The following is a 23432-nucleotide window of genomic DNA, read 5'->3' as shown; positions in this document are numbered from 1 at the left end:
GGGCCGCTGCTCTCCGACGCGCCCCTCCCCGGCCGCACGGAGCCTCCCGCGGCCGGCATCGGCCCTGGCACCGCTGTGGATGTGCTGACCCGGCCAGACCCCGGCGGCCAGGCCCCAGCAGGCCAGCTTCCGCAGCCACGGGCTGCATTCCGTGCCCTCAGCTCTGTAAACATGGGGAAACACGTGGAAAACATTTCCACCAACTGGAGCCAAAAACATAATGTCCCGCAGGGCCCAGCTACCACATCCCTGCGCACAGAGGCGGCCGGACCTCCGTATACAGGAACTGCAGGGCCGTCACAGTGGCAGGTGGCTGCAAGTGACTCAGAGTCCAGTCCCCACCCCACCCCCGTGCTCCCCGCCACCGCCCCCCGCTTCCCGGTGACTCACTGCCCCTGAGAGGCATCAGGGTGTAAACGTTAAAGTTGTTAGAGAACCACCCACTTTCCCAGCCTATAAACTCTGGGAAAATTCCTGCGGGAATCCAGCCCTGGTTGCCACGGAGACCGAGGCAGCCATCTTAGGCTGATGCCTGGTTCACCTGTTAGCATTTTCTCTCTTTTCCCCCGTGAACTCTGGTCAGAGTGATTTGTTTCCTCTCCAAATGGCCTCTTTTGTTTTGTAAGTGACGTGTTTACAACATCTGCGGGGCACCAGCCAGCCCAGGAAATTCCTGCGTCCACAGGTGCTAGCTGCCACCCCCACCAAGCACCTCCTCCTCCAGGACTCATGGGGGTGAGAAGGGCCAAAGCTCCTGGAGCCCACCCATTCCAGTCACGATCCCGCACTTAAAACAGGCTGTCCTGTCAGGCCTTCCTTTCTGACTGAACCTAGTAACAGAGTTGCCATATGTTGTGAACTGCACAAAAAATCGGTTTCATTCTGCCTGTCAGCTCTGCCTGATTATTGGTGGCTGTGTTGAAAAGGATTCTGAAGTTTAGCCCAGACTCAGAGGGGAAGAGCATGGTGACCCATTAACAACGCTGCTCTGGGCAAAGGAGGCGTTAGCGGTGGTGTTCCTACCCAGTTATTCACCAGCTTTCAGCGGCCCATTGCAGCACATAGCAACGCAGCGGCTGCCCCCACCACTGGAGAGCCTGGTACAGACAGGAAGGGTAGGGTCGTGAGACACACACAGCTCTGATGCTCAGGGCCTGGCATTGAGTAGGCAAGTCCCTTCCCTTCCTCCCCGACCCGGCGACCCCGCAACCCGGTGGGCAGCTCCCTCGTGGAGGAAGGACCTGAGGGTTGGCGGGTGGGGAGGAAGGACCCGGAAGCTGGAGATTGACACTTGGAAAGTGTCAACACTTGCCTCTCTGTGGTGGCCACTGGCGTCTCAGCGTCACACCTTTGGGACTGAATCTTCCAGCACAGAGGAGGTGCCTAGTAAATGTGCACAGATGAAAGAGGAATACACCCCAAATGCAAAAGGGGTCGGAAAGACTTCTCAACATTGACATGAGAGCCACGCACTATTTGACCAATGTTCTTGCTGGCGATTTCTGGACCCTCCTTGCCCAGACTGCTCCCAGGAGATGTAAGATTTTTTATATTTCAATGAAAGTTCAATCAACGTAGGAGACGCTGTTTTTACTTGTTCAACATAAAGTTGTATACTTAGGAAAAAGGATTTTTCTGATGGAGATAAACTGCTGTTTTCTTAAACATTTCCAATGGTGAGCATGTGGCTTCCGTGTGAGAGTCTTATGGTCGCCCACACCCACATGTGGACAGCTGTGTACCCTGAACCAGGGCCCCTCATCTCTGCCGCAGTGAACCAGCTGCACCAAGGCCCCATCCATCCTTATGGTGTAGTGACCACACCGGGTGGGCCTCCGCAGGAGCCAGATCCTACCTGCCCCTCCAGGCCCTGTTACCTCCTGACCTCATTCCCGGAGCAGGTAGGGGTCTCCCTGAAGTTTCACCTACGTGGAAGCCCCAGGTGCTCGGGGCGGGCGGGAAGGAGAGAGTGGGAGGGGGGTGCAGCCAGCCAGCCTCCACCACCAGCAGCCCTGCTGGAGTCCCCATCCCAGCCCTGCAGGGACCCGCCGGCCAGGCCAGGTTCGGTGGGGGAGACACTCCCTACCTTGGCCGGCACGGGGTCCTGGGGCTTCCCCAGGTCGGCTCCGGGGCTCCCCATCTAAACTGCATACACACTCAGGCCCTAAATTAAAATGTCACAGGCCTGTTGGGGAGTCTCGGGTTTCCTGGCCGCGGAACACGAGCCTGCTTGATAAAACGATTTTGGTTTTGATAAATGTGGACTTTCTGTGGCCAAGACAAAGGCACCCTTGAGTCTGGAGGGGAACCTGAAACAGCACATTGCTGAAAAGTATTTCCTGATAATATTTTTAGCACCTGGAAAAAAATTTTTTTTTTCGCCTGTGGAGTTGTGTGTGTGTGTGTGTGTGTGTGTGTGTGTGTGTTTGAATGTAATGCCCAGCATGGTGGGGTCTCCTGTTAACCCCCAGTCTCCCAAATGGGACTGCAAACGGCCCAGGGAGAGGGCCGTGGAGGGTCAGCAGGCCTGTGCTTGGAAACGCACAGCCTCGCTGGGGCTCGCGACCCAAGGTCTGCCTGCTGAGCACCACTGTGTGCCCAGGGCGTGGGCCCCTGGGGCAGCCCTGCCCCCTACAGGCCCCCAGGTGGACCCAAAACTTAGCCCAGAAGAGAGCCTTTACTAGGGTCCCCTGAGGCATGTGCTCAGGAGGTCAGCAGTGCCCCGGAGGGACCTCCTCAGCCTAGGTGGCCTACCCAGAGGACGAAAGTGCAGCTGGGGGGAGGACGGGGCGTGTGCCCCCTCCCGCCCCCTGCAGGAGGTGGGCCAGTCTAGGAGGGGGTCAGAGGTTAGCCTGGACAACCCACTGCCCCCCTCACACACCCGCCACCATGGCTTGGTGCAAGCTGGGAAGTCCTGCCCCTTCTTCCTGTCAGGGAGGGGCCACCTGCCCGCCCCCCTGAGGAAACAAACAGGAGAGGGATTTCCCCTGGGCCCCAAACCCACGGCACAGACGGCAGAGGGCTGCCAGGTTCCCACAGAAAACCCACAGATGGAAAAGCACGTCCTCCTGGGCTCCCACCAAGGTGACCAGCCTGCTGGCAGCTCTGCCCTCCAGGCTGCACTGTGGGAGGCCGTGTCCTGACCCCACTCGGACTTTGCCAGCGAGGCTCTCGGACCCTCCCTGTCCAAGGAGGGCGAGGCTGCCACACCCCTCCTCCGACCTTGGCCATGACTTGACCTCTGTGCTGCAGCCTGGCTCAGAGCTTCCCCCCACCTCCGCACTCAGCATCTGAGCCAGCGGGGTGCCAGGCTTGGCTTGTCCTCACGAATCAGCCCCCACCAGCACCCGAGAGCAGAGAGGGTGGAGAGCCCCGGGGGTCGGGCCCTGCTCTGGGCCTAGGGACCAGAGGTGGCCAGATGCTGGCCCCCTGTGGAGGACAAACAGAGTCTGACTCTGAGGGCAAGTTCCTGCGGCAAGAGAAGGGCTGCGATGGCCACAGGCTGGAGACACAGAATCTGAGTTGTGGGCACTCGAGGGCCTGCTCCCACCCACGGGGCATCTGTCCACTTGCCCCCAGACCGGTGTGGACCAGCCTCCCCGACGGAAGGCTGCTTTACCCGGGAGTTAGCCCCAGACTTCTCTTGCTGTGAGGTTTCCTTAGGCCCCCAAATCATCTCCCCCAGCATTTCTCCTGATGTGGCCATGCAGGGCAGAAACTTTGCTTAATGCCCTGAAGTAGCCCAGGCCAGAGTCCTCCTCACAACCAGACGGCAAGCCTCAGAGCTGGGTGGGCAGCATGAGGCTGGCCTCTGGCCACTTCCAGAAGGGTTCATCCGAGCACCGCTCCATGAGGGTGGCCCCCGACCGACGACACGCTGGCAGGAGGGTGACCTGGTCCCCTGGGGGACAGGGGCCTGAAAGGACACCCAGGAAGCCTGCCCCCAGGCCCAACAACTCACGCAGGCCTGAGGGTCTGTCCTGAAACTGCTTTGTGGACAAGGCACCTCCTCTGGGCCGGCCCCACACGGGCGGCTGGGGACCCACGGAGGAGGAGGAGGATGGCCCCGGCCGCAGGGCACGCCCGCAAAGCCCTCTCCTCGCCGGCCAGGCCACCTCCGGGGGGCGCGGGCCGTGGGCTGAGCCTCCCGCCCCGCTTGGCGCTTTAAGAGCCGCCTAATTTGCATGGCCCGGCCCGGCCCCGCCCAGGCCCGAGTGACCGCCCGGTTGGATATTTAAATCACGGCCGCAGGGGCGGGTCCGGCTCCGAACGCGGTCCCGCCCGGCGCCTTCCTCCGCGAGAGGCGACCGGAGCGCGGCCCGGCCGAGCGGGAGCGGAACTCCGAAGTCCACCCACGGCGCGGCCGCGCTCCCCGCACGCCCGGCCGGCCGGCCCTGCGGGCCACTCCCGACCGCGGCCTCGGTCCTGCCCCGCGGTGACCGCAAGCCCCGCTCCGTCCCCCTGCGGCCCCTCCTCGTCGCCTGTCCGTCCCCGCTGTGTCTTCGCTGTGTCCCCTGCTCCGTCCTTCTCTGTCCCCGTTCCGTCCCGCTGTGTCCCCCGCTCCGTCCCCGCCCGCCGACCCCCGGCGATGCCTCGCGGCGCCACCTGGACGCTGCTCTTGGCCGCGGCCCTGGGGCTCGGGGCGCGCGGCGTGCGCGGCGCGGTGGCCCTCGCCGACTTCTACCCGTTCGGCGCGGAGCGCGGCGACGCCGTCACCCCCAAGCAGGACGACGGCGGCTCCGGGCTGCGGCCGCTCTCCGTGCTCTTTCCGTTCTTCGGCGCCGAGCACTCCGGCCTCTACGTGAGTAACCCGAGCCCGCGGGGGGCGCCAGGGAGGGTGCTGCGCCCCGGCCGCTGCCCGCCGCCCCGAGTCCCGCCGCCGCCGCCAGCAACTTGGCACCGTGGCGGCCAGAGGTGGAATGAGGACAGCGCTTCCTCCCTCCGGCGGCCAAGGCCGGACAGCGGCCCGCGGGAGCGGCGGGCGGGGTTGGGGGCCCGAGCTGCGGCCCGGCCACCTTGGCGAGTGGAGCGGGGCGCGCCCGGCCCTGGCCCCTGCCCCTGCCCCTGCCGGACCGCCTGGGGCTTGGGCTGCGGGCACTGAGCCGTCTGCCCCTGCTGGGCCCAGCGCAGCGGGGTGAGGGGAGGCCTGCCCCGTCCCGCCCCGTCCCGCCCCGTCCCGGTTCCTTCACAGACAGCAGTGACAGCAGGCGGCTGCTTCCTGGGTCCTCAGTTTCCCGAGTGGGGCTCCTGGCGCCTTCAGTTCCTCACTTGGCCTGCCAAGGTCTCAGCCCCTCTCAGGGCCACACGGGCCCCGCCCCCAGTTGACACCTGAGGCCCACTTGCTGGAGGCTGGGACGCGCCCAGACTTTCAGGGGTGCTGTGGGAGACTCAGCAAGCTGGTCCTCTCTGAGCCGCCCTTTCCCTCTCCCTCTCCTCCTGAGCCTGGGGGCTGGCCACTCAGGCCCAGACCTTCAAACAGGACTCCCAGAGGGAGCTCAGGAGAGTGGGGACAGTTCAGGCTGAAGGACAGCAGAACCGCTCCCGGGGGGACCCGGGGCCACTGAGGGAATGCAGTGTCGCGCCTCATTGCTGCATCGAGCATTTACTGGGGGGCACCGTGCGCTGTCCCCTGAATCCCAGCTAGAAAAGTGCTGGCACCCTGTACCTCCAGCACCATCGCCCCCCCCGTCACTTCCAGCACCACTTCCACCTCCCCCCTCCACCGCCCATCAGTACCAGTGCCCGCACTGCCAGCTCCCCCGTCAGCCCTGTCACCTCCCCCATCAACACTGCCTCTCTCCACTCGACCCCAGCGCGGCCGCCAGCATCACTAGCGACCCTCCCACCACAGCCGTTCCACCGCCAGAGGTGGGAGGGGCGGCCGTTCTCTCTGGAGGTGCCACCCAGTGCAAGTTTCTCTGGGCCAGGACTTGGACAGAGGGGCAGGACTGACTTCCGGAAGTATGGGGCTGGGGGCAGAGCTGTGCCGAGGGTCTTCGAGAGCCAGGGAGGCCCGTACATCCTAGAAGGGGGAAAATTCCTGTTGGCACCGTCTTAACAGAGCGCTCTGTCCAGATGCTCCTTGAGCGTTCGGGCCAGGCTCAACCTCCTCACTCCAAGTCACAGGTGAAAATATTATTAAAACGGCTGACCCTCTTAACAGCCTCACCAAAAACATCTACCCCTGCCGAAGCGACTGGGAGACGTGGTTCTAAAGTGGAGAGGTGTGCTAGCAAAACAAACGGTTTCATCCGAAACCAGCACGTGGTTCCTCGCAAAACCTGCGTCTCCATGAGAGCTCTTTCCTGAAAAAAGCTATTGTCTGACAAACACCTGCCCATGGGGACTTAGTGAGCCCACTTCACCTCTCTTTGCTCAGTAGGAAAGACTGTGGAAATCCTGAGGGCCCAGGACACCTTGCCTGAAATAATGGCCAGGGCTCTGTGGTCGAGGAGGGAGCGGGGCGGAGGGTCAGACATGAGGCCAGTTAGAGAAGAGAAGGCATTTATTCCGAAGCAAGGGGGTCAGACCGGTGCCTCCCAGCCCGCCCAGCTGAGAGGATGCTTCCCTGCATGCCCCTGTCTCTGACCCTCGTCCAGCCGGGCGCGGCGTCAGCCAGCCCCGAGCCCAGGTGCCTGCATCCGGCCGAGTGAGGACCCTCCAGGGCTGGACACCCCGCCCCGGCCTCTGCACCCTAGTCCCCGGCCTGATGCCTGGCAAAGAGCAGGCTTGTGGAGTGAATGGACACACGGGTGAGTGAATGAAGGCCTCGCCGTGACCCTGCGTGAAGATCAGTGCTTTCTGATCAGAATCGACCCTGGCAAGGACCCAGTCCTGCCGCGTGCGGGGTGGCCCCCTTTCTAGAAAGCCCCATCGTTTTGCTTCTTTCTCACGTCGTAGCAGCCATGTGTGGTAACTTGTAAGGCTCTGAAAATTGTTGAGAGTCCCTTCTGAACACAAACCAGGCCGGCCCTGCTGGTGGGCATGGAGCGCGGCAGCTGAGAGGGAACTTTCTTGCAGGGGAAAAAAGCTGGACAAGTCACAGGTAGAGACGGCAGCTGTGCTGTGGCCTGCAGGCCCGGCCGAGGTGCAGCGTCCGCTTGGGGAGGCCGTGGGGACTGAGAGGCTGTGAGCCTGGCCAGCGGTGGTGAGGAGCCCCCGTTTCCCCCCAGAAGTCCCCAGGTGCAGCCCCCGCCAAGGGTGGGGCCTGGGGGCTGCAGAGGCAGATCCTGGTTTATTTGGCACCTGGACCCCCAACTGGCCACCTCAGGGAGCGTCTCTGCTCCGTCCTCGGGGGAGGCGTGCCGGGTGGGCGGTGTCTGCGAAGGTGCCGGGCACCCTGAGAGGGCCCACACGTCTGTTACGAGGGTGCAGTGGCCGAGACATGGGTGCGGGGTCTGCCGGCTGCGTCTCCAAGGCTGAGCTGCCGGGGGTGATGCACAGGGTGTTACCCGCCTTGGTGTGCCTTCCATCCGTCCCCCCGCAGAGCCTCTTCCAGCCCCTGCTGGCCCCTCACGCACAGTGCTGACACCCTTGACCTCTGAATCTTGGGGTCTCTTCCTTGTCCCGGTCTTTTGGAGCACCTTGGGGCCAGTCACGGAGAGCCCTGAGTGGGAAACGGGAAGGGTGTGGGCCCGGGGTGGGCAGTGGCACCTCCGAGCCCGGGGGAAGACGTGTTGACAGTTGATTTGACCTGAGCTGAGCCCTGGCCAGCAGCCCCTCTCTCTAGTGTCCCAGGCAAGGCTGGCTCCACACCTGGTGTCGGCTCATCCGCTGGCATCCCCACCAGGGGCACAGTCCCCGCCCAGCCTCTCCCAGACTGCCCGCCCAGGGGAGGTCTGCAGGCGGCCTGGGACCGGTGGCTGGTCGCTTCCTCCGAGAGCCCCGGCTTCCCCACCTGTGCAGCCCGTGGCACATTTCCAACCAAGACAGTCAGCTGGCTGGCCACCAGCTCCGAGCCATCTGGAAAACCCACCCTGACCCACAGGACAAAACCAGTGAGACGGAGGCAGGCCTGTCAGTGGAGCTCGGCTTTTCTGACCTGAGGAAGCCCCCGCAGAAATGCATGAGCCCCCTGGCTGGGAGGAGAGGCTGCAGCCCCCAAGGGGCAGACGGGGTCCAGGGCAGGCCCCTCCCCATGCTCCCTTCCTGCTGGTGCCTGGGGAGGAGCGGGGCAGAAGCGAGGGGATCGGGAGGTGGAGGTGGATGTGGGCAGGGCTCGAGGGAGGGCCCTGGGTGGCCTGGCAGCCCCACACCGGGGGAGAGCGCCGGGGCGAGATCCAGGCTGGCCCCTCGGCCTGGACCTCCCGGCGGCCCGACGGAGGGCGGGCAGTGCAGTCCTCCCCTGCCCAGAGAGGAAAGTGGACCTCAGATGCAGGCCCAGGGGCCTCGGGACTCGTGCATCCCGCTGCCTCCTTGCTATTCCACCCCGGCTGTAGTGCGGCCCAGACAGAAGTCCTGCTTCCTCGGCCATGCTGGGAGCTCCCCTGAGACCCCCCCACCTCATTCCCACATGGTCAGAGCAGGCAGCTGGGCCTGCAGCCCTGCCTTGGAAATGCTCCCACTTCCCAGAGCGGCCACCCCGCTGGCCTGGGCGCGTGCGGCACCTCCTCGTGGGCCTCCGGCTCCTGGCCCTGCCCCTCCAGCCTGTCCGTGGGGCGGCCGAGGGAGCCTTGCCCAGTGCGAGTGAAACCTTGCCTTTCTCTCCTGCCCTTACCCAGCCCCCCTGGCCTTGGGGCTGGGCCCCATGTACCTGTGCCCCCCCGTCCCCCGCCAGCCCCCCTGGCCCTGGGGCTGGGCCCCGTGTACCCGTGCCCCCCTGTCCCCCGCCAGCCCCCCTGGCCCTGGGGCTGGGACCCGTGTACCCGTGCCCCCCTGTCCCCCGCCAGCCCCCCTGGCCCTGGGGCTGGGCCCCATGTACCTGTGCCCCTCCATCCCCCGCCAGCCCCCCCAGCTCCCTCTGCTCCAGATACAGAACAGGTCACCCTCAGCCACTGTGCTTGCTGCCAGCTCGGAGCCCCTCCCAGGACAGGCAGGTCTCCTCCCCTGAACAGACCCCACTCCCCCAGCCTGGTCCCTGCACTCCCCGCGTGTCGCTTCTGACCCCACCTCGGTTGTTTACCCTGCGCGGGGCGTGTGCCCCGCAAGGCACATCAGTACACGGTCCTGGCACCCACGTGTGTTTGACTGTATTTGGACATCGTGATGACGGATGTGGACGTAGGTGTGTAGGTGCGTCTGCCCACTGAGGGAAATGCAAGCAGCGACACCTCAACGGCCGTGAGCAGTCCTCGGGCTCAGATCCTGGTTCCCAAACACCAGTCACCACTAAAAGGAACTGGGGCTCTTTGGAGATTATATGGCCACGGCAGGAAAAGAAGAAAATGAGCTTGGAAAAGCTTGTGCCAGAAAGTAATAGAGTGATCAAAGAATGATCGGGATGTGGCAAAAGGACACAGAGGCCATCCGAAAGGGGCTCTCGCTGGCCATGGCTGGACAAGTGAAGCATTAAATTACTGGTAGTAACAGATTTCAATCCCTTAAGGAAAGGGGAGCCAGTGAGTTCACGCCGATACGAGTATAAATACATGATTAAATGTATAAACGAGGGAGAAAGTGGTACCGATCGCGCTGCCTCGGTGCTGAGCGTCCTGCTCTGGGTAACCGTGTGTGTTCTCAGTAGAGAATGTCCTTGCTCAGGGGAATACACACCAGAGGGCTCAGTGGGTAAAGGGTCATCACTTCTGCAAGGTACTCTCAAGTGGTTCAGGAAATATCTATGTAGAAGGGGAGAGAGCATGATGAAGCAAATGGGGCAGAATCCTAGAATTTGGTGAATGTGGATCAAAAGTATGAGGAGTGCCTTGCAATTTTTCTGTAAGTTTGACATTCTGTCAAAACAACGTAACCTCTAGGGAATGCCTTCTGGCGGGAACACCCGGAGCCCCGGGCACACACCTGGCCACCCTCACTGGGAAGCCAGCCTGGCCGGCTGGGAAGGACTCAGGTGTCCCCCTCCTCAGCTCTCAGAGGCTGTGTGAAGCTAGAAATGACTAGCTCACCACAGCGTGCCTCCAGGACAACCCATCATTCACTCACCATTGGCTTATTTGCTAATTCATTTAGTCACACATTCATCCCAAAACCTTGATGGATCCCTAGCTCTGAGTCAAGGAGTGGACATGCACCCGCAGCAGTGTTTTATTTTTAGTCTTAAAATGTTGTCTCTTTTGTTCACGGTGCTCTCCCAGCCTCTGGAAGAGAGCTGGCTTGTAGAAGCAGCTCCGTAAACGTCAGCTGTTCATCCACTCATTGTTAGGATAATACGCCCATAATTCCGTCTTCCCAAAACAAGCACTCTAAACATTTTGGCGACATCCTTCCTGATGTGTTTTCAAGTGCATTTGGGGCCGCCATTTCATACAAATTTCCATTTTGCATATTTCGTTCAATGTTATACCGTGAGCATTTTCCAGTGCCTTAAATTTGCTGTGAAAAATGTGCTTTTTGGTGACAGTATAATATTCCATCCTATGGCTATACCATAATTCTTTTAAGCAGTCACAACTTGTGGACTGTGTGGGTGGCTTCGGTGTCTCCCGGGATGCTCTGGTGCACATCCATCCTACACACATCTTTGTCCAGGCAGGTCTTTTGTTCTTTCAGTTCCTCACAATAAGTTCCTCCAAGGGGGCTGGCTGGGTCCCGAGGAATGTGCTTTTCAGGGCTGTCTCCCTACTGCCCCCTGCTGCCCAGAGGGCGTCCTTATTTACAATCTCCTCTGCTGGGGGAAGGGGGCCTCCTCAGCTGACCTGAGTCAGCCTGGAGGGCACAGCTTCCAGCCCGCCAGCAGCTTCCAGGCCACACAGGGTACCTGTGGTCCAGTCGATGGGGTGGGGACAGTGGGCAGGCCCAGGGACAAAACAAGCTGGAGGAGCCTGGGCCCCAGTGGACACTGCTCCCATGGCTCTGAAACCAGGCGGCTGGAGGGGGCTGCCCAGCTCGTTCCCTCCCCCCCCACCCCGTACCTCCCCACAGGGGGTCCAGCCTCAGTGCCTCAACAGCCATAAACTGGCTGTTTACACACTGGGGCAAGTCCTTCATTAAACGCCTGCTGTGTGCGAAGCATTACCCTGCTCCCCAGCCCGAGGACTCGGCTCGGGCAGGAGTCTGAGTGCTGGGGGCTGAGTCCAGGGTGGGAGGAGTGGGCACCATGTCTGGGTACAGGTCCCAGGACCACGCTGTCCTCCAGGCGGGTCCAGGGGGCTGGTCAAGGGCCAGACACAGCCCCCTCGGGCCCTCACACACATCCTGCAGCGAATATTTCCCGCCACCTGCTCTGGGCAGAGGGGCTGTCGGGCACAGGCAGCTCTGGAGGCTTGCTGCGGATGGGGCCTGGGGTAGGGCTGGCGTCCCGGGGGAGTGGCCACCGGCCCCAGAGTGAGACTGGCAGGGTGAGAGGCCTAGGTGTGGGAGCAGAGGCACACCGTGCCTGCACTTGGAGGTGGCAGCCAGGGGCGGTGGCTGCAGGGTGACGGGACCCGACGTGGCCCCAGAGCTCAGGGCAGCAAGGTCAGGCTGTGCTGGGCCCGGGGGAGGGGGGTGTGGGTGCCCAAGCGCAGGGCATGTCCAGGGGCCTCTGGGGACTTGGGATCTGGTCCTAGGGGGGTACCTGGCCCAGGTGTGCCAGAGGTGAGGCAGGAGCTGCCATCTACACAGGGAAGGAAGGGAAGGGCCGTGAGGACAGCTGGAGGGACAGGACACGGGAGGGGCAGGTGCCTGGACCCCCCTCCCACTGGAGAGGCAGCCCCTATTGGAGTGGGGTGGGGCTCAAGGGCCTGGGCTCTGGGCCATAGGCAGGACCACAAGGCCCAGCAGGAGACGAGAGGGTGGCCACGGGGAGGCCCTGGACAGCTGACGGCAGGGGGCAGGGGAGGGAGGTAGCAGAGAGTGCGGCCCCAGGGCCTGCGCCCCGAGGGCCCGGCCTGGGAGGGGGAAGGGCCGTCCCCCCAGCTCTGCGGGGATCCCTCCTCCCCCGCTGGGCGCTGAAGCCAGCCCACTGCCCCGCCTGCAGGCCGCGCCCTGGCTGCCCAGCAGTGCCCCTTGCCCCGGTCCTCTGTCACCCTCCTGCAGCCAGGAGAGGCCACCTGGCACCCCAGGTGCTCAGACGAGGGCCAGCCTCCCCTCCTCGCCAGGTCTGGGTGTCCAGGGCCCCACCTTGCCCGGGGGCCCAGGGTGCTGCCAACGGCCGCCCTGCGAGCAGGACCCCAGCCCCGAGCTGTGCTTGTGGAAGGAATCCTGGTTCCCCAGAAAGCTGCCAGGAAATAAAAGACATGCCTACATTTTTCAAAACAAGCTTATAAAAGGCCTCAGAGCTTTATTGTTTTATTTCTGGCAGAAACGTCAAAGCAGGAACCAAGGCCCCGCCCTTTCGGATCTGATGTTTGCAGAGCTGGGGTGCTGTGACCGTGGGGTCCCCAGCTCCCCTCCAGGCTTGCCCGCCTGGCCCAGAGCAGTCCCTCGCCCAGCGAGGGTGGCACCAGCCAGCCCCAAGCTGCCCAGTTCAGGGACCAGCCAGACACACGTCACACGCTTTCGGCTGCAAGTGGCCTCCGAGAGACTCTCCAGGACATTTCCGCTCTCTCCCAGTTTTATCCAAGTCGGAAATGCCACCAGGCCATCTCTCTGCGCTTTCTCCTGGCCCAGCAGAGGGAGGGCCAGCCCCTCTTGTGAGAAAGGCCTGGGTGCCTTTCCCTCTGCGGGCCACACGCACCCCCAGGTCAAGGGCAGGCTTCCTCCACGCCCCGCGGGCCCCCTTCCTGCTGCTGTGGCCTTGGGGCCTCTCCAGGGGACCAGCCCAGGCCCACCTGGCTGGCCTCAGGTCCTGAGTGGCAGCGGGGCAGTACATTGCAGGCCCCGGACCCAGCCGACGGCCGGGTCCACGTCAGGTTTCTGATACGTCAGTGGCTGAAGAGCACGCTGGTGCCAGGCAGGGGGTCGGGGTCGAGTCCTTTCTCCTGTTTTCCCGCCGTGTTGCCTGTTCTACAGAGTGCTGTTGCAAGTAGAAAAATAATAATAGTAAGATTGATATTCTGTGGAAGTAGCATTCTCTGGCCCCGAAGAAGGAGAGGGACCCCGGTGGGGGGGGGGGAGGGGTGCCGTGCCGCTCCCTGCGCCGCCAGCCCCCGCCCGCCCCGCCCGGAGGTTCAGACGTTCTCCCCTGGAGGAAGGCAGTCCAAGCACACCCCTGCCCAGGTGGCCCCGGCCCTGCTCTGCCCCGGCCCCGCCCCGTGGGGAGGGCGGCAGCCATCTGGTGGAGGCCGAGCGCTGGCGGGCAGGCCGGAGGCCTCTGCACACACCTGAGCACCGGACTTCAAAGGCAGGAAGGAAACTGGGCGGAGCGCCTGCGGGAGCCACGGGAGCCAGGGCAGCCGAGGAGGGGTGCAGGATGTAGGTAGGGCGAGGCAGGCGGTCCCACCTGGCAGGTGGCCACGGCCCCAGGGACCCTCACTCCAGCCTGCAGCGCCCCCCCCATCCAACTGAGACTCCTCACCCTTGACTCTGTTTTCCTAAACGCGGGCAGAAAAGGGGACCCAAAGTAAGTGTGCAGCGAAAGAGCAGATGTGATGCCAGCCCCGAGGCATGGCGGCCCCAAGTGAAGGCCTGTGGTTGCCGCTCCACCTGCATCAGCCCACACCGTGCAGCCCTGACAAGGCTGCTTGCACCCGCCTCCTTCCCTCCAAGTTGTTCCGGTTCTTCCATCCATGTTTTGTCCATGATCACTGTGGTTCAATTACATAGATCATCTTCAAGTTGTTTGTTTCACTGTGGTGGACATTTGGAGCTGTTTCTACTTTTAGACCATTCGTACTGTGCTATCTGGGAACATTCTGGAACGTGCGTCCCGGTGCACGTGGGCGCTGGCGTGGAGGGTGGGCCCTAGGGGTGGGGCTGTCGGGCATGGGCCGCACCCGCCGCCAGCTCGTTAGGTACAGAGGCCACGGGTGTTCCCGCTGCAGGACACGCTTGCCAACCCGGTGGTTGTGGATAGGTGTGAAAACGAGGTTCTGCTGTTCTTGTTTGTTCGTGAGGCTGAGCGCATCTTGTTCGCTTACCGTTGGGTTTCCTCATTTGTACGCCCCCTGTTAAGTCTTTCCTCTTTTCTACTCAGTTCCCTTTTTTCTTGTTACTTTATGGGAGTTGTGTACATACACCAGGTCACAAGTGTTGAGAACATCTTTTCCCTTTTCTCTGTCCCTTACTTCACGCTCTTCAGTGCACCTTTGGGTGAATAGGTACTCTTGAGTTTAACGCAGTAAATGTACCTGTCTTCATTTTTATGGTCAGAGGTTTTCTGTGCCTTATTATTTTTTTAACATTTTATTTATTTATTTGGCTGCGTTGGGTCTTAGTTGCGGCACGTGGGATCTTCCGTGGCCGTGCGCGGGCTCCGTAGTTGTGGCGCGCGGGCTCAGTTGCCCACGGCATGTGGGATCTTAGTTCCCTGACCGGGGGTGGAACCTGCGTCCCCTGCATTGGAAGGTGGATTCTTCATCACTGGACCGCCAGGGCGGGGACATCCGGTGCCTTATTTTAAAAATCACCTCGAAGTCTTTAATACGTTCTCCACGGCCCCCCACAACAGCATCTCTGCTGTGCAGCTTGGTTGCCACACCTCCGTGCCTGCGCATGTGGAGCTGGGCACGAGGTAGGCCCCCCAGCCCGCCCCCCCCACCGAGTGTGCGCCTGGGCCATCTCCTGGCCCTCCTCCTGCCCGCCTGTCCAATCACTGTTCCTTGCGAGAGCCCAGTGTCTGCTACAGCATCCATCCTGGACCAGCAAGGTCTTTTCTTCTCCAGGAAGTCTTGGTCCTTCTTGGCTTTGCCTTTTCATATAAAATTTACAGTTGGCTTACCAGGTTACACACACACATAGACACACGTCTGCTGGGATTTTTACTGGGATTGAGTGGAGTATGAAGACTGATGCGAGAACTGATACCTTTACCTGGGTTGACTCACGTGGCCCAGGAACAGAGCACGTTCCTGTGTTTATTTAGATTGTCTCTGACATTCTCTAATAAATCTAACATCTTTTGTTAGATTTATTCTTAAGGACTTGCTATTTTCTATACTGTTGCAAATGGTGTCTTTTCTTCATTTCTAAGTACTTACTGCTGTTAATGTAGAATCACAATTGAGTTCTTACCTTTTCTAATTTTATATGTAACAACCAGGCCAAGCCTCTAAATTCTACTGCATCATCTGGATTCTTTTGGATTTTTCTACATTCACGTTCATAGCATTTGCACCTGACGATAGTTGTGTTTCTCCCTTTCTAACCATTTTGCATCTTGATTCATTTTTTGGATTCATTTGGATACATTGCGTGTTAGCAGGACCCAAAAAGAAAGTGTTCCATGTTTCACGATTAAACATGATGCTTCTTCCTGTTTGTTTTCAAGATGCCCTTTTTCAGATTAGAACGTCCCCTCGTATTCCTGTTCCTGTTCTCATACTCAGGGAACTTTTATCACATGTGGATGATGGCTCTTAGTAAATGCCACCTCTATACCTATAAAGATGATTATATGATTCTCACCTTTAATCTGTTAAATTGGTCACTTAAATTAATTGGACTTCTAGGGCTTCCCTGGTGGTGCAGTGGTTGAGAGTCCGCCTGCCAATGCAGGGGACACGGGTTCGTGCCCCGGTCCGGGAAGATCTCACATGCCGCGGAGCGGCTGGGCCCGTGAGCCATGGCCGCTGAGCCTGCGCTTCCGGAGCCTGTGCTCCGCAACGGGAGAGGCCACAACAGTGAGAGGCCCGTGTACCGAAAAAAAAAAAAAAAAAAAAATTAATTGGACTTCTAATGTAAAGCCACACTTGTATTCCTAACAGAAATCCAAGTTGGTAATGATTAATTATTTATCCAGTTTATATATTGCTGGATTCAGTTTGCTAACAATGCATTAAGATTTGAGCAGTTTTATATGTGAGATTGGGCTGTTATTGCCCATCCATGTTAAATTTTAGTGTCAGGGTTATGCTAGCCTCAGAAAATGTGTTCTTCTGTCTAGAAGAGTTCGTGTATCTCTGGATTATTCCTTGGATGTTTGGTAGAACTCACTGGTGCTGCCATCTGGCCCTAGAGTTTTCTTGGTGGGAAAATTGTGATCACTAATTGAATTTCCTTATGATTATAAAAAAATAGATTTTCTATTTCTTCTCACGTTTGGTAAGTTGTGTTTTTCTGGGGGAAAAATCCATTTTATATACGACTTCAAGGTGATCAACATAAAACCACTGAGGTCTGGGATTTGATGGTACCCTCCTTACACACCAGCGGTCAGCCTGTCACTGCTTCTCAGAAGCTGGCCGAGGCCCGAGGCTCCCGGGTCGGGAACAAAGGCCATTAGGACTCATGGTGCAGGGAGAAGCACACCAGGTGGTTTGCCTTGGTGTCCCTGGCTCTCCTCATGGCGTCATGAGGCCACACGGAGGGGCCCAGGCAGATGGAACCCAGGCTGTGGGTTTGGATCATAGCCAGGAAGCCCTGGGCTCGGGGAAGCCATCTCTCCTATGGCGAGCCTGCCTTTGTCCGCAAGGGAGAGGACGCTTTGTCTCTCAAAGCCGATCTCTGCAAACACAACCCCGAGACCCGGCCCAAGCAGGGAGCGGACGAGCGAAGTGCACAGAGGCCTCCCCCACGGCCCATCTCCCCGCCCCACCTGTTCTGGGCCAAGCTCCAATTTTCACACGAGTCTGCCATTCCGTCAGCCACTCTGATTAATCGGACCAGCAGAGGCCAGGACCAAATCTGGGTGATTTGCTGCCCACAGGACTCCAGGCAGCAAGATGGGGTTCTGCCCCAGGTCCCAGGTGCAGCCGGCTGTGCAGGATCCCAGAGAGGCCAGGAGTAGTCCGAGGCCAGGCCACCATCCATCCTGACCCACGAACGCCTGCAGACCGCCTGCTGATCTTAGACGCCATCACCAGTGATTACAGAAGCCGTAAATTGGCCCAGAAAGCAACTCCCATTAGGGTGACAAACTCACCCTGCTTTTGCCCAAACCTTCCCAGTTCTACACTGAAAATCTGGTATGCTGGGAATCCCCCAGTCACAGGCAGACTGCAAGGGCTGAGCCCCTGCCCCGCCATGGAGAGACATCCTGTGATCCCTCTCCGCACGTGCAGACGTGTGACCTGAGGGGACGCAGGCCTCTCAGTTTAGGATCTGTTCAACTTGATTTGGATTGCCTGTCCCACCGGTTTGGTTAAGGCCTAAGGGCCGTGTCTCTGACCATTTGTGGTCTCAGTCATCACACACAACAGAACCCGAGGCTGAGTATGAGTTCGTGTCATGAGACAAACAAGGTTGTGCCATCGTGAATTTACCTGCAGGGAGGGCGGGGCCCACACCTGGGCGCAGGCACAGTAGAGCAATTTGTGACCCGAGTGTCCTGTGGTTTTCCCATTTTCATAGCTCGCAGACAGGGATGCAAACCCAGAGCAGATCAGGTGGGCAGCTGCACTGCTGCCTGACTCAGGTGGGCCGTGAGGGCTTTGCCAGGCGCTGGATCTAGGGGCAAAAAGCAGTCACCTACCCCCGGCACCTCCGGGGGCTGAGGTGGTCCCTGCCCAGGTGCGGGCTGAATGCTCTCACTCCTCAGCCACAAAGCCAGTGTGCCCGTCTGGTCCCATTAATCACCTCCTCCCCTAGCCACCCTCTGCTCACACCCAGACCTTTCACCAGGAGGGCTCAGGTGCAAAAGCAACAGGCATTTGTGTAACAGGTACAGACACCATTACATCCCCCACAGGAGCCCCCATGGACCACCGCAGATGACAACACGCAGTGTCCTCAACCAAGTGACCGTGTCTCCAGGACCTGGAACTCTGTCATCCAACAGAAAGTGAAATTCGAATCCCGCAGCCCCTGTAGGGGGGCTGCTCCGGGGGGGCGCACCTACCAGGCTGGGCAGGGCTGCTGTCAGGGAGAGGGATGCATCACGGTGCCAGGAACGGTTCGGGCAGGTCCCTGTTTTCAAAGGAGGGCTGCGTAACCCTGTACCCACACCCCCCTTAGTCCTGGCCACCATCCAGAGGGCAGCCAGGGGGAGCTGAACCCTTCCTGGGGCCACGTTTGGTGAGCAAACAGCCTGGCCAGGGTGCGAGGACCCGGGCAGGCGAGGCCGCAGGGGCAGAAGCCTTTCGGGGTGATTTTGAGGAGGCTGGTCCAGGGCTCGTGACACCAGGGGCCCTCAGAGGATGGGGAGCACGGAACGCTCATCGGACACCTGACTATAACCACTGCGGGGGCCTTTGAGACCCCAGCCCATCGCTGCCAGACACAAATGGTGCAGGGAGTCAACGATGGCAGTGCTGTGGCCAGAGTGGGCTGATGAGGCTGGAAGGGCAGCACCGTGACGGCAAAGTGTCAACAGCAGTGAGACCCCCATGGAGGGCCTGGGAGGGGTCGGAGGTGGCTCACGAGGCCAGCTTCTGTGGACACAGGCCTGGAGTGTGGCAGTGGATTTTGTGCCCCTAATGCAGAGCCCTTTCTTTCGCTGGGTCATGGTGGTGGCTGCATTGCCATCTCTGGTACGAGGAGGGACACAGGGGCATCGCCGTCAGTCCCATCAGAGAACAGCCCCACCCTGGGCACCTGCCCGAGGGACCCGGACCATGCAGCCATCAGCTGCAGTCTGTGCCCAAAGATGGGTATCCTTAGTTGGCCGGGCTGGGCTCCGTCGGGTGGCAGCGCCGGCTTTTTCTGCGGAGGGTCCGGTTGTGAACCTCTGCGCATCGTGGCCGTGAGAGCTCGGAGCAAAGGCGTGGGCGCACCTGGGTTCCCGCAAAGCGCAGCCCACGGAACCCCGCCCAGGCTCGTCTGCGTGACCTGGGAGTTGCGAGTGTGGTTTGTGTTTTTAAAGGGCTGTGAAAACAAAAACAAAGGGGGCAAAGAGGCATATGTGAGGAGACCGTATATGGTCCACGGCGTGAAAAGTGTTTACGATCGGGCCCTTCAGCCGGCAGTCTGCTGACCCTCAAGCCGACCCTTAGCAGCCCCCGCAGGTCAGTACAAACCTGGCGCGTCCCTCAGAGCTCCTTCCGCGGCCGGGGGGGCGGGGGAGCCGGTGCTTCCAGTTCTGCCCACGCGCAGACTGACCCGGCGCCGCTTCCGGAGTGGGCGCTGCAGCCGGACAGCTGCCGCCCCCCAGTGGACACCATGGGGCCCAGCTTAGCTGGGCCATCGGCGAACCAGGCAGGCTCTTAGGGCCCCGCTGGGACCCGAGGTCCCGGTAGGCCAGGGCTGCGCTCCGGGTGCCGGGGCGGAGGCTGAGCCCCCACAAGGGCAGCTGCTGTTGTTTCACGTAAAACCGAGACGGCTCGTGGCACAGGGACCTCTCCCTTTGGCCACCCACCCTGCTGGGCCCTTCCCTTGCTAGTGGTCAAGTTCAAGTCTGCGTGCCCCAGTGGGGATATTGGGCAGAGAGTCACAGGCCCCGCAGATCACACTCAGCTCCTACGAGCTCTCCCGGGGAGCGGGCAGCGCCCCAATTTGTAAACAGGGTGCAGTGGGCCCTGCCTCGGTCAGGGGGCGCTGCTGGGCAAGGACAGGCCTCCGGGCTCCGGCTCCGCTTGGCTCCTGGACGCCAAGTCCTTTCTGCTGCAGGGCCTGCGGGCGCGGTCTGTGCTGCCCTGCCCTCTCCACGTGCAGGGCCCCTGGAAGGAGAGCCGAGCCACTTCCCGGACGGACGTGCAGGCAGTGATCACTCGTTCAGACACAGAGGCCACGTGGCCCAGATCCACCCACAGGGTCCCTGAAGTTTCCCGTCCCCACTGCAAACCCATCTAAACCCCAGGAGTCGAATTGGGGCATCTTGTCTTCCTACGGGAGCGCAGGAGAGTGGAGGGGCCGCGGGCAGAGCAGAGGCCAGCTCCCTCTTTAGCCTTTAGCCCCTCTTTCCCGCACCCCTGCACTCCTGGGCCCTCCCTGCTCCCAGAGGCCCAAGGTCAGGAGCGCCTACCTGCCACCTTCCTCCTGCCTTCCATCCTTTTTTTTCCTTTTTGTTTCTCTTCTTTCTTTCTCTTCCATCTTCATCACTGAGGTATAATTCACATACTGTGCAGTTCACCCTCTTACAATTCAATGGCTTTTCATATATTTACAGAACTGTACATCCATCACCACAATCACCCTTGGAACATTTTCCTCACCCCAAGAGAAATCCTTCGCCCCTGAGTGACCATCCTCCAACTTCCCAGCACACCCCTGACCTAGGCAATTCCTAAACTACTTTGTTTCTATGGATTTACCTATTCTGCATGTTTCATATAAGTGGAATCATACAGTGTTTTGTGACTGACATCTTTCACTTAAAATGATGTTTTTAAAGTTCACTCGTGTTGTGGCCTGTGTCAGTATATCATTTCTTTTTGCCAAAAATATTCCATTTATTTTTATAATTGATCCACTCCTCAGTTGATGCAGACGAGGATTGCTTCCTCCCTGTGGCTATCATGAATAATGTCATGGACATCTGTGTACAATACACCCTTTAGTGTGGACATGTTCTGAGTTCTCCTGGGTGTATATGGATATATATCTAGGCATGGAATTGCTGATGCATATAGCTATTCTATGTTTGACCATGTGAGGAGCTGGCACTGTCTGTTTTCCGGAGTGGCTACACACTTTGCATTCCACCAATGGTGTGTGAGGGTTCCCGTTTCTTCACACCCTCACAAACATTTGTTATTTATTTCTTCCACGATGGTCATCCTAGTGGGTATGAAGTGGTATCTCACTGTGGTTTTGATTTTCATCTCCCTGACAGAGATGCTCAGCATCTTTTCATGTGGTTATTTGCCATTTGTATATCTTCTTTGGAGAAGTACCTATTCAAGTCCTTTGCACTTTTTTTATTGGGTTGTCTTTTTCTAAAGACTATTTTTTACAGCAGTTTTAAGTTCGCAGCAAAATTGAGAGGAAGGCACAGAGAGTTCCCGTATCTTCCCACCCCCACTCACACACAGCCTCCCTGTTAGTCATCATCCTCCACCAGAAGGTACATTTGTCACAATTGATGAACCTACATCTACACGACATCATCATCCCCCAAAGTCCACAGTTTACATTGAGGTTCACTCTTGGTGTTGTACCTTCGGTGGGTCTGCACAAACGTTTAGTGACGTGCACCCATCACCGTAGTATCATCTCCGTGCTCCACCTGTTCATCCCTCTCCCAAGCCCTAGCAAACTACTGATCTTTTTACTGTCTCCATAGTTTTACCTTTTCTAGAATGTTATATAGTTGGAATCATATAGTATATGGCCTTTTTAGATGGACATTTTTCATTTAATATGCATGTAAGTTTCATCTATATTTTTTCATGGCTTGATAGCTCATTTCTTTTTAACACTGAGTAATACTCCACTGTCTGGATGTACCACAGTTTACATATCCACTCACCTACTAAAGGACATCTCAGTTGCTTCCACGTTTTGGCAATTATGAATGAAGCTCCTCTAAATACCTGTGTGCAGGAATTTGTGTGGACATAAGTTTTCAACTCCTTTGGCTAAATACTAAGGAGCACAACTGCTGGATCTTATGGTAAGACTATGTTTAGTTTTGCAAGAAACTGCCGCACTATCTTCCACAGTGGCTGTACCGTATGCATCCCCACCAGCAGTGAGTGAGGGTTCCTGTTGCCCCACATCTTCACCAGTATTTGGGGTTATCAGTGTTCCAGATTTGGCCATGCTAATGGGTGTATAGTGCTATCCCATTATTGTTTAAATGTGTGTTTCCCTGATAACCTATGATGTGGAGCATCTTTTCATATGCTTATTTGCCATCTGCGTATCTTCTTTGGTGAGGTGTCTGTTAAGGCCTTTGGCCCAATTTTTGACAAGGTTGGTTGTTTTCTTATCGCTGAGTGTTAAAAGTTCTTTGTATACTTTGAATAACAGTCTTTATCATATTTGCAAACATTTTCCCCAAGTCTGTGGCCTTTCTTCTCATTCTCTTGATATTATCTTTCACAGAGCAGAGGTTTTTATCTCCTTTTCTTACTGCATTAGCTAGAACTTCTAGTACAATGCTGAAGATGGTGGTGAGAGGGACATCCTTGCCTTTTACCTTATCTTAGTGGGAAAGCGTCTAGTTTCTCACCATTAAGTATGATGTTACCTGTAGGTGTTGTTTTTTTTTTTAACATCTTTATTGGAGTCTAATTGCTTTACAGTGGTGTGTTAGTTTCTGCTTTATAACAAAGTGAATCAGCTATACATATACATATGTCCCCATATCTCTTCCCTCTTGTGTCTCCCTCCCTCCCACCCTCCCTATCCCACCCCTCTAGGTAGGTGGTCACAAAGCACCGAGCTGATCTCCCTGTGCTACGCGGCTGCTTCCCACTAGCTATCTATTTTACATTTGGTAGTGTATATATGCCCATGCCACTCTCTCACTTTGTCCCAGCTTACCCTTCCCCCTCCCCATGTCCTTAAAGTCCATTCTCTAGTAGGTCTGCGTCTTTATTCCTGTCCTGCCCCTGGGTTCTTCAGAACTACCTGTAGGTTTTTTGTAGATATTCCTTATCCCCCTCTGTTCCTAGATTACTGAAAGTCTTTATCATGAGTGGGCGTTGGGTTTTGTCAAATGCTTTTTATGCATCTATTGACATGATCATGTGATTTTTCTTTTTTAGCCTCTTGATGTGATGGATTTCATCAATTGGTTGTTGAATGTTGAACCAGGCTTCCATATCTGAGATAAATCCCACTTGGTTGTGGTATACAATTCTTTTTATACGTTGTTGGATTTGATTTGCTAATAATTTGTTGAGAATTTTTGTATCTATGTTCATGAGCACTATTGGTCTGTAGTTTTCTTTTCTGGTAATGTCTTTGTCTGGTTTTGGTATTAGGGTAATGCTGGCCTCATGGAATGAGTTAGGAAGTATTCCCTCTGCTTCTATCCTCTGAAAGAGATTGTAGAGAATTGGTATAACTTCTTCTTAAGTGTGGTAGAATTCACCAGTGAACCTGTCTGGCCTGGTGCTTTCTGTTTTGGAAGATTATTAATTATTGATTCAGTTTCTTTAATAGATATAGGCCTATTCAGATTGTCTATTTCTTCTTGTGTGAGTTTTGGCATATTGTGTTTTTCAAGGAATCAGTCCCTTTTATCTAGGTTATCAAATTTATGGTCATAGATTTTTTCATATTATCTCTTTATTATCCTTTTAATGACCATGGTATCTGTACTGATGTTCCCTTTTACATTTCTGATGTCAGTAATTTGTGTCCTCTTTTTGTCATAGATAGCCTCGCTATTAATTTTATTGATCTTTTCAAAGAGCCAGCTTTTGTTGTTTTTTTATTGATTACCTATTTTCAATTTCATTAATTTTTTTCTT

The 23432-nt window shown here is 57.6% G+C and overlaps 1 protein-coding gene across 1 annotated transcript in view; it reads left to right on the top strand.

Annotated features, from left to right (window-relative positions):
* The first annotated feature begins 4284 nt into the window (after positions 1–4284).
* The window catches only part of SNED1 (sushi, nidogen and EGF like domains 1), a 90998-nt gene continuing 71850 nt past the window's right edge, over positions 4285–23432 (top strand). The window contains exon 1 of the mRNA XM_082631495.1: positions 4285–4801. Within this exon, the coding sequence (XP_082487621.1) occupies positions 4589–4801 (213 nt within the window). The 5' untranslated portion in view covers positions 4285–4588. The remainder of the gene's footprint in view (positions 4802–23432) is intronic.

This window comes from Mesoplodon mirus, assembly GCF_964341445.2.
Source record: "Mesoplodon mirus genome assembly, chromosome: 8".
NCBI classification, from domain to species: domain Eukaryota; kingdom Metazoa; phylum Chordata; class Mammalia; order Artiodactyla; family Ziphiidae; genus Mesoplodon; species Mesoplodon mirus.
This window is presented reverse-complemented; position numbering and strand designations above follow the sequence as displayed.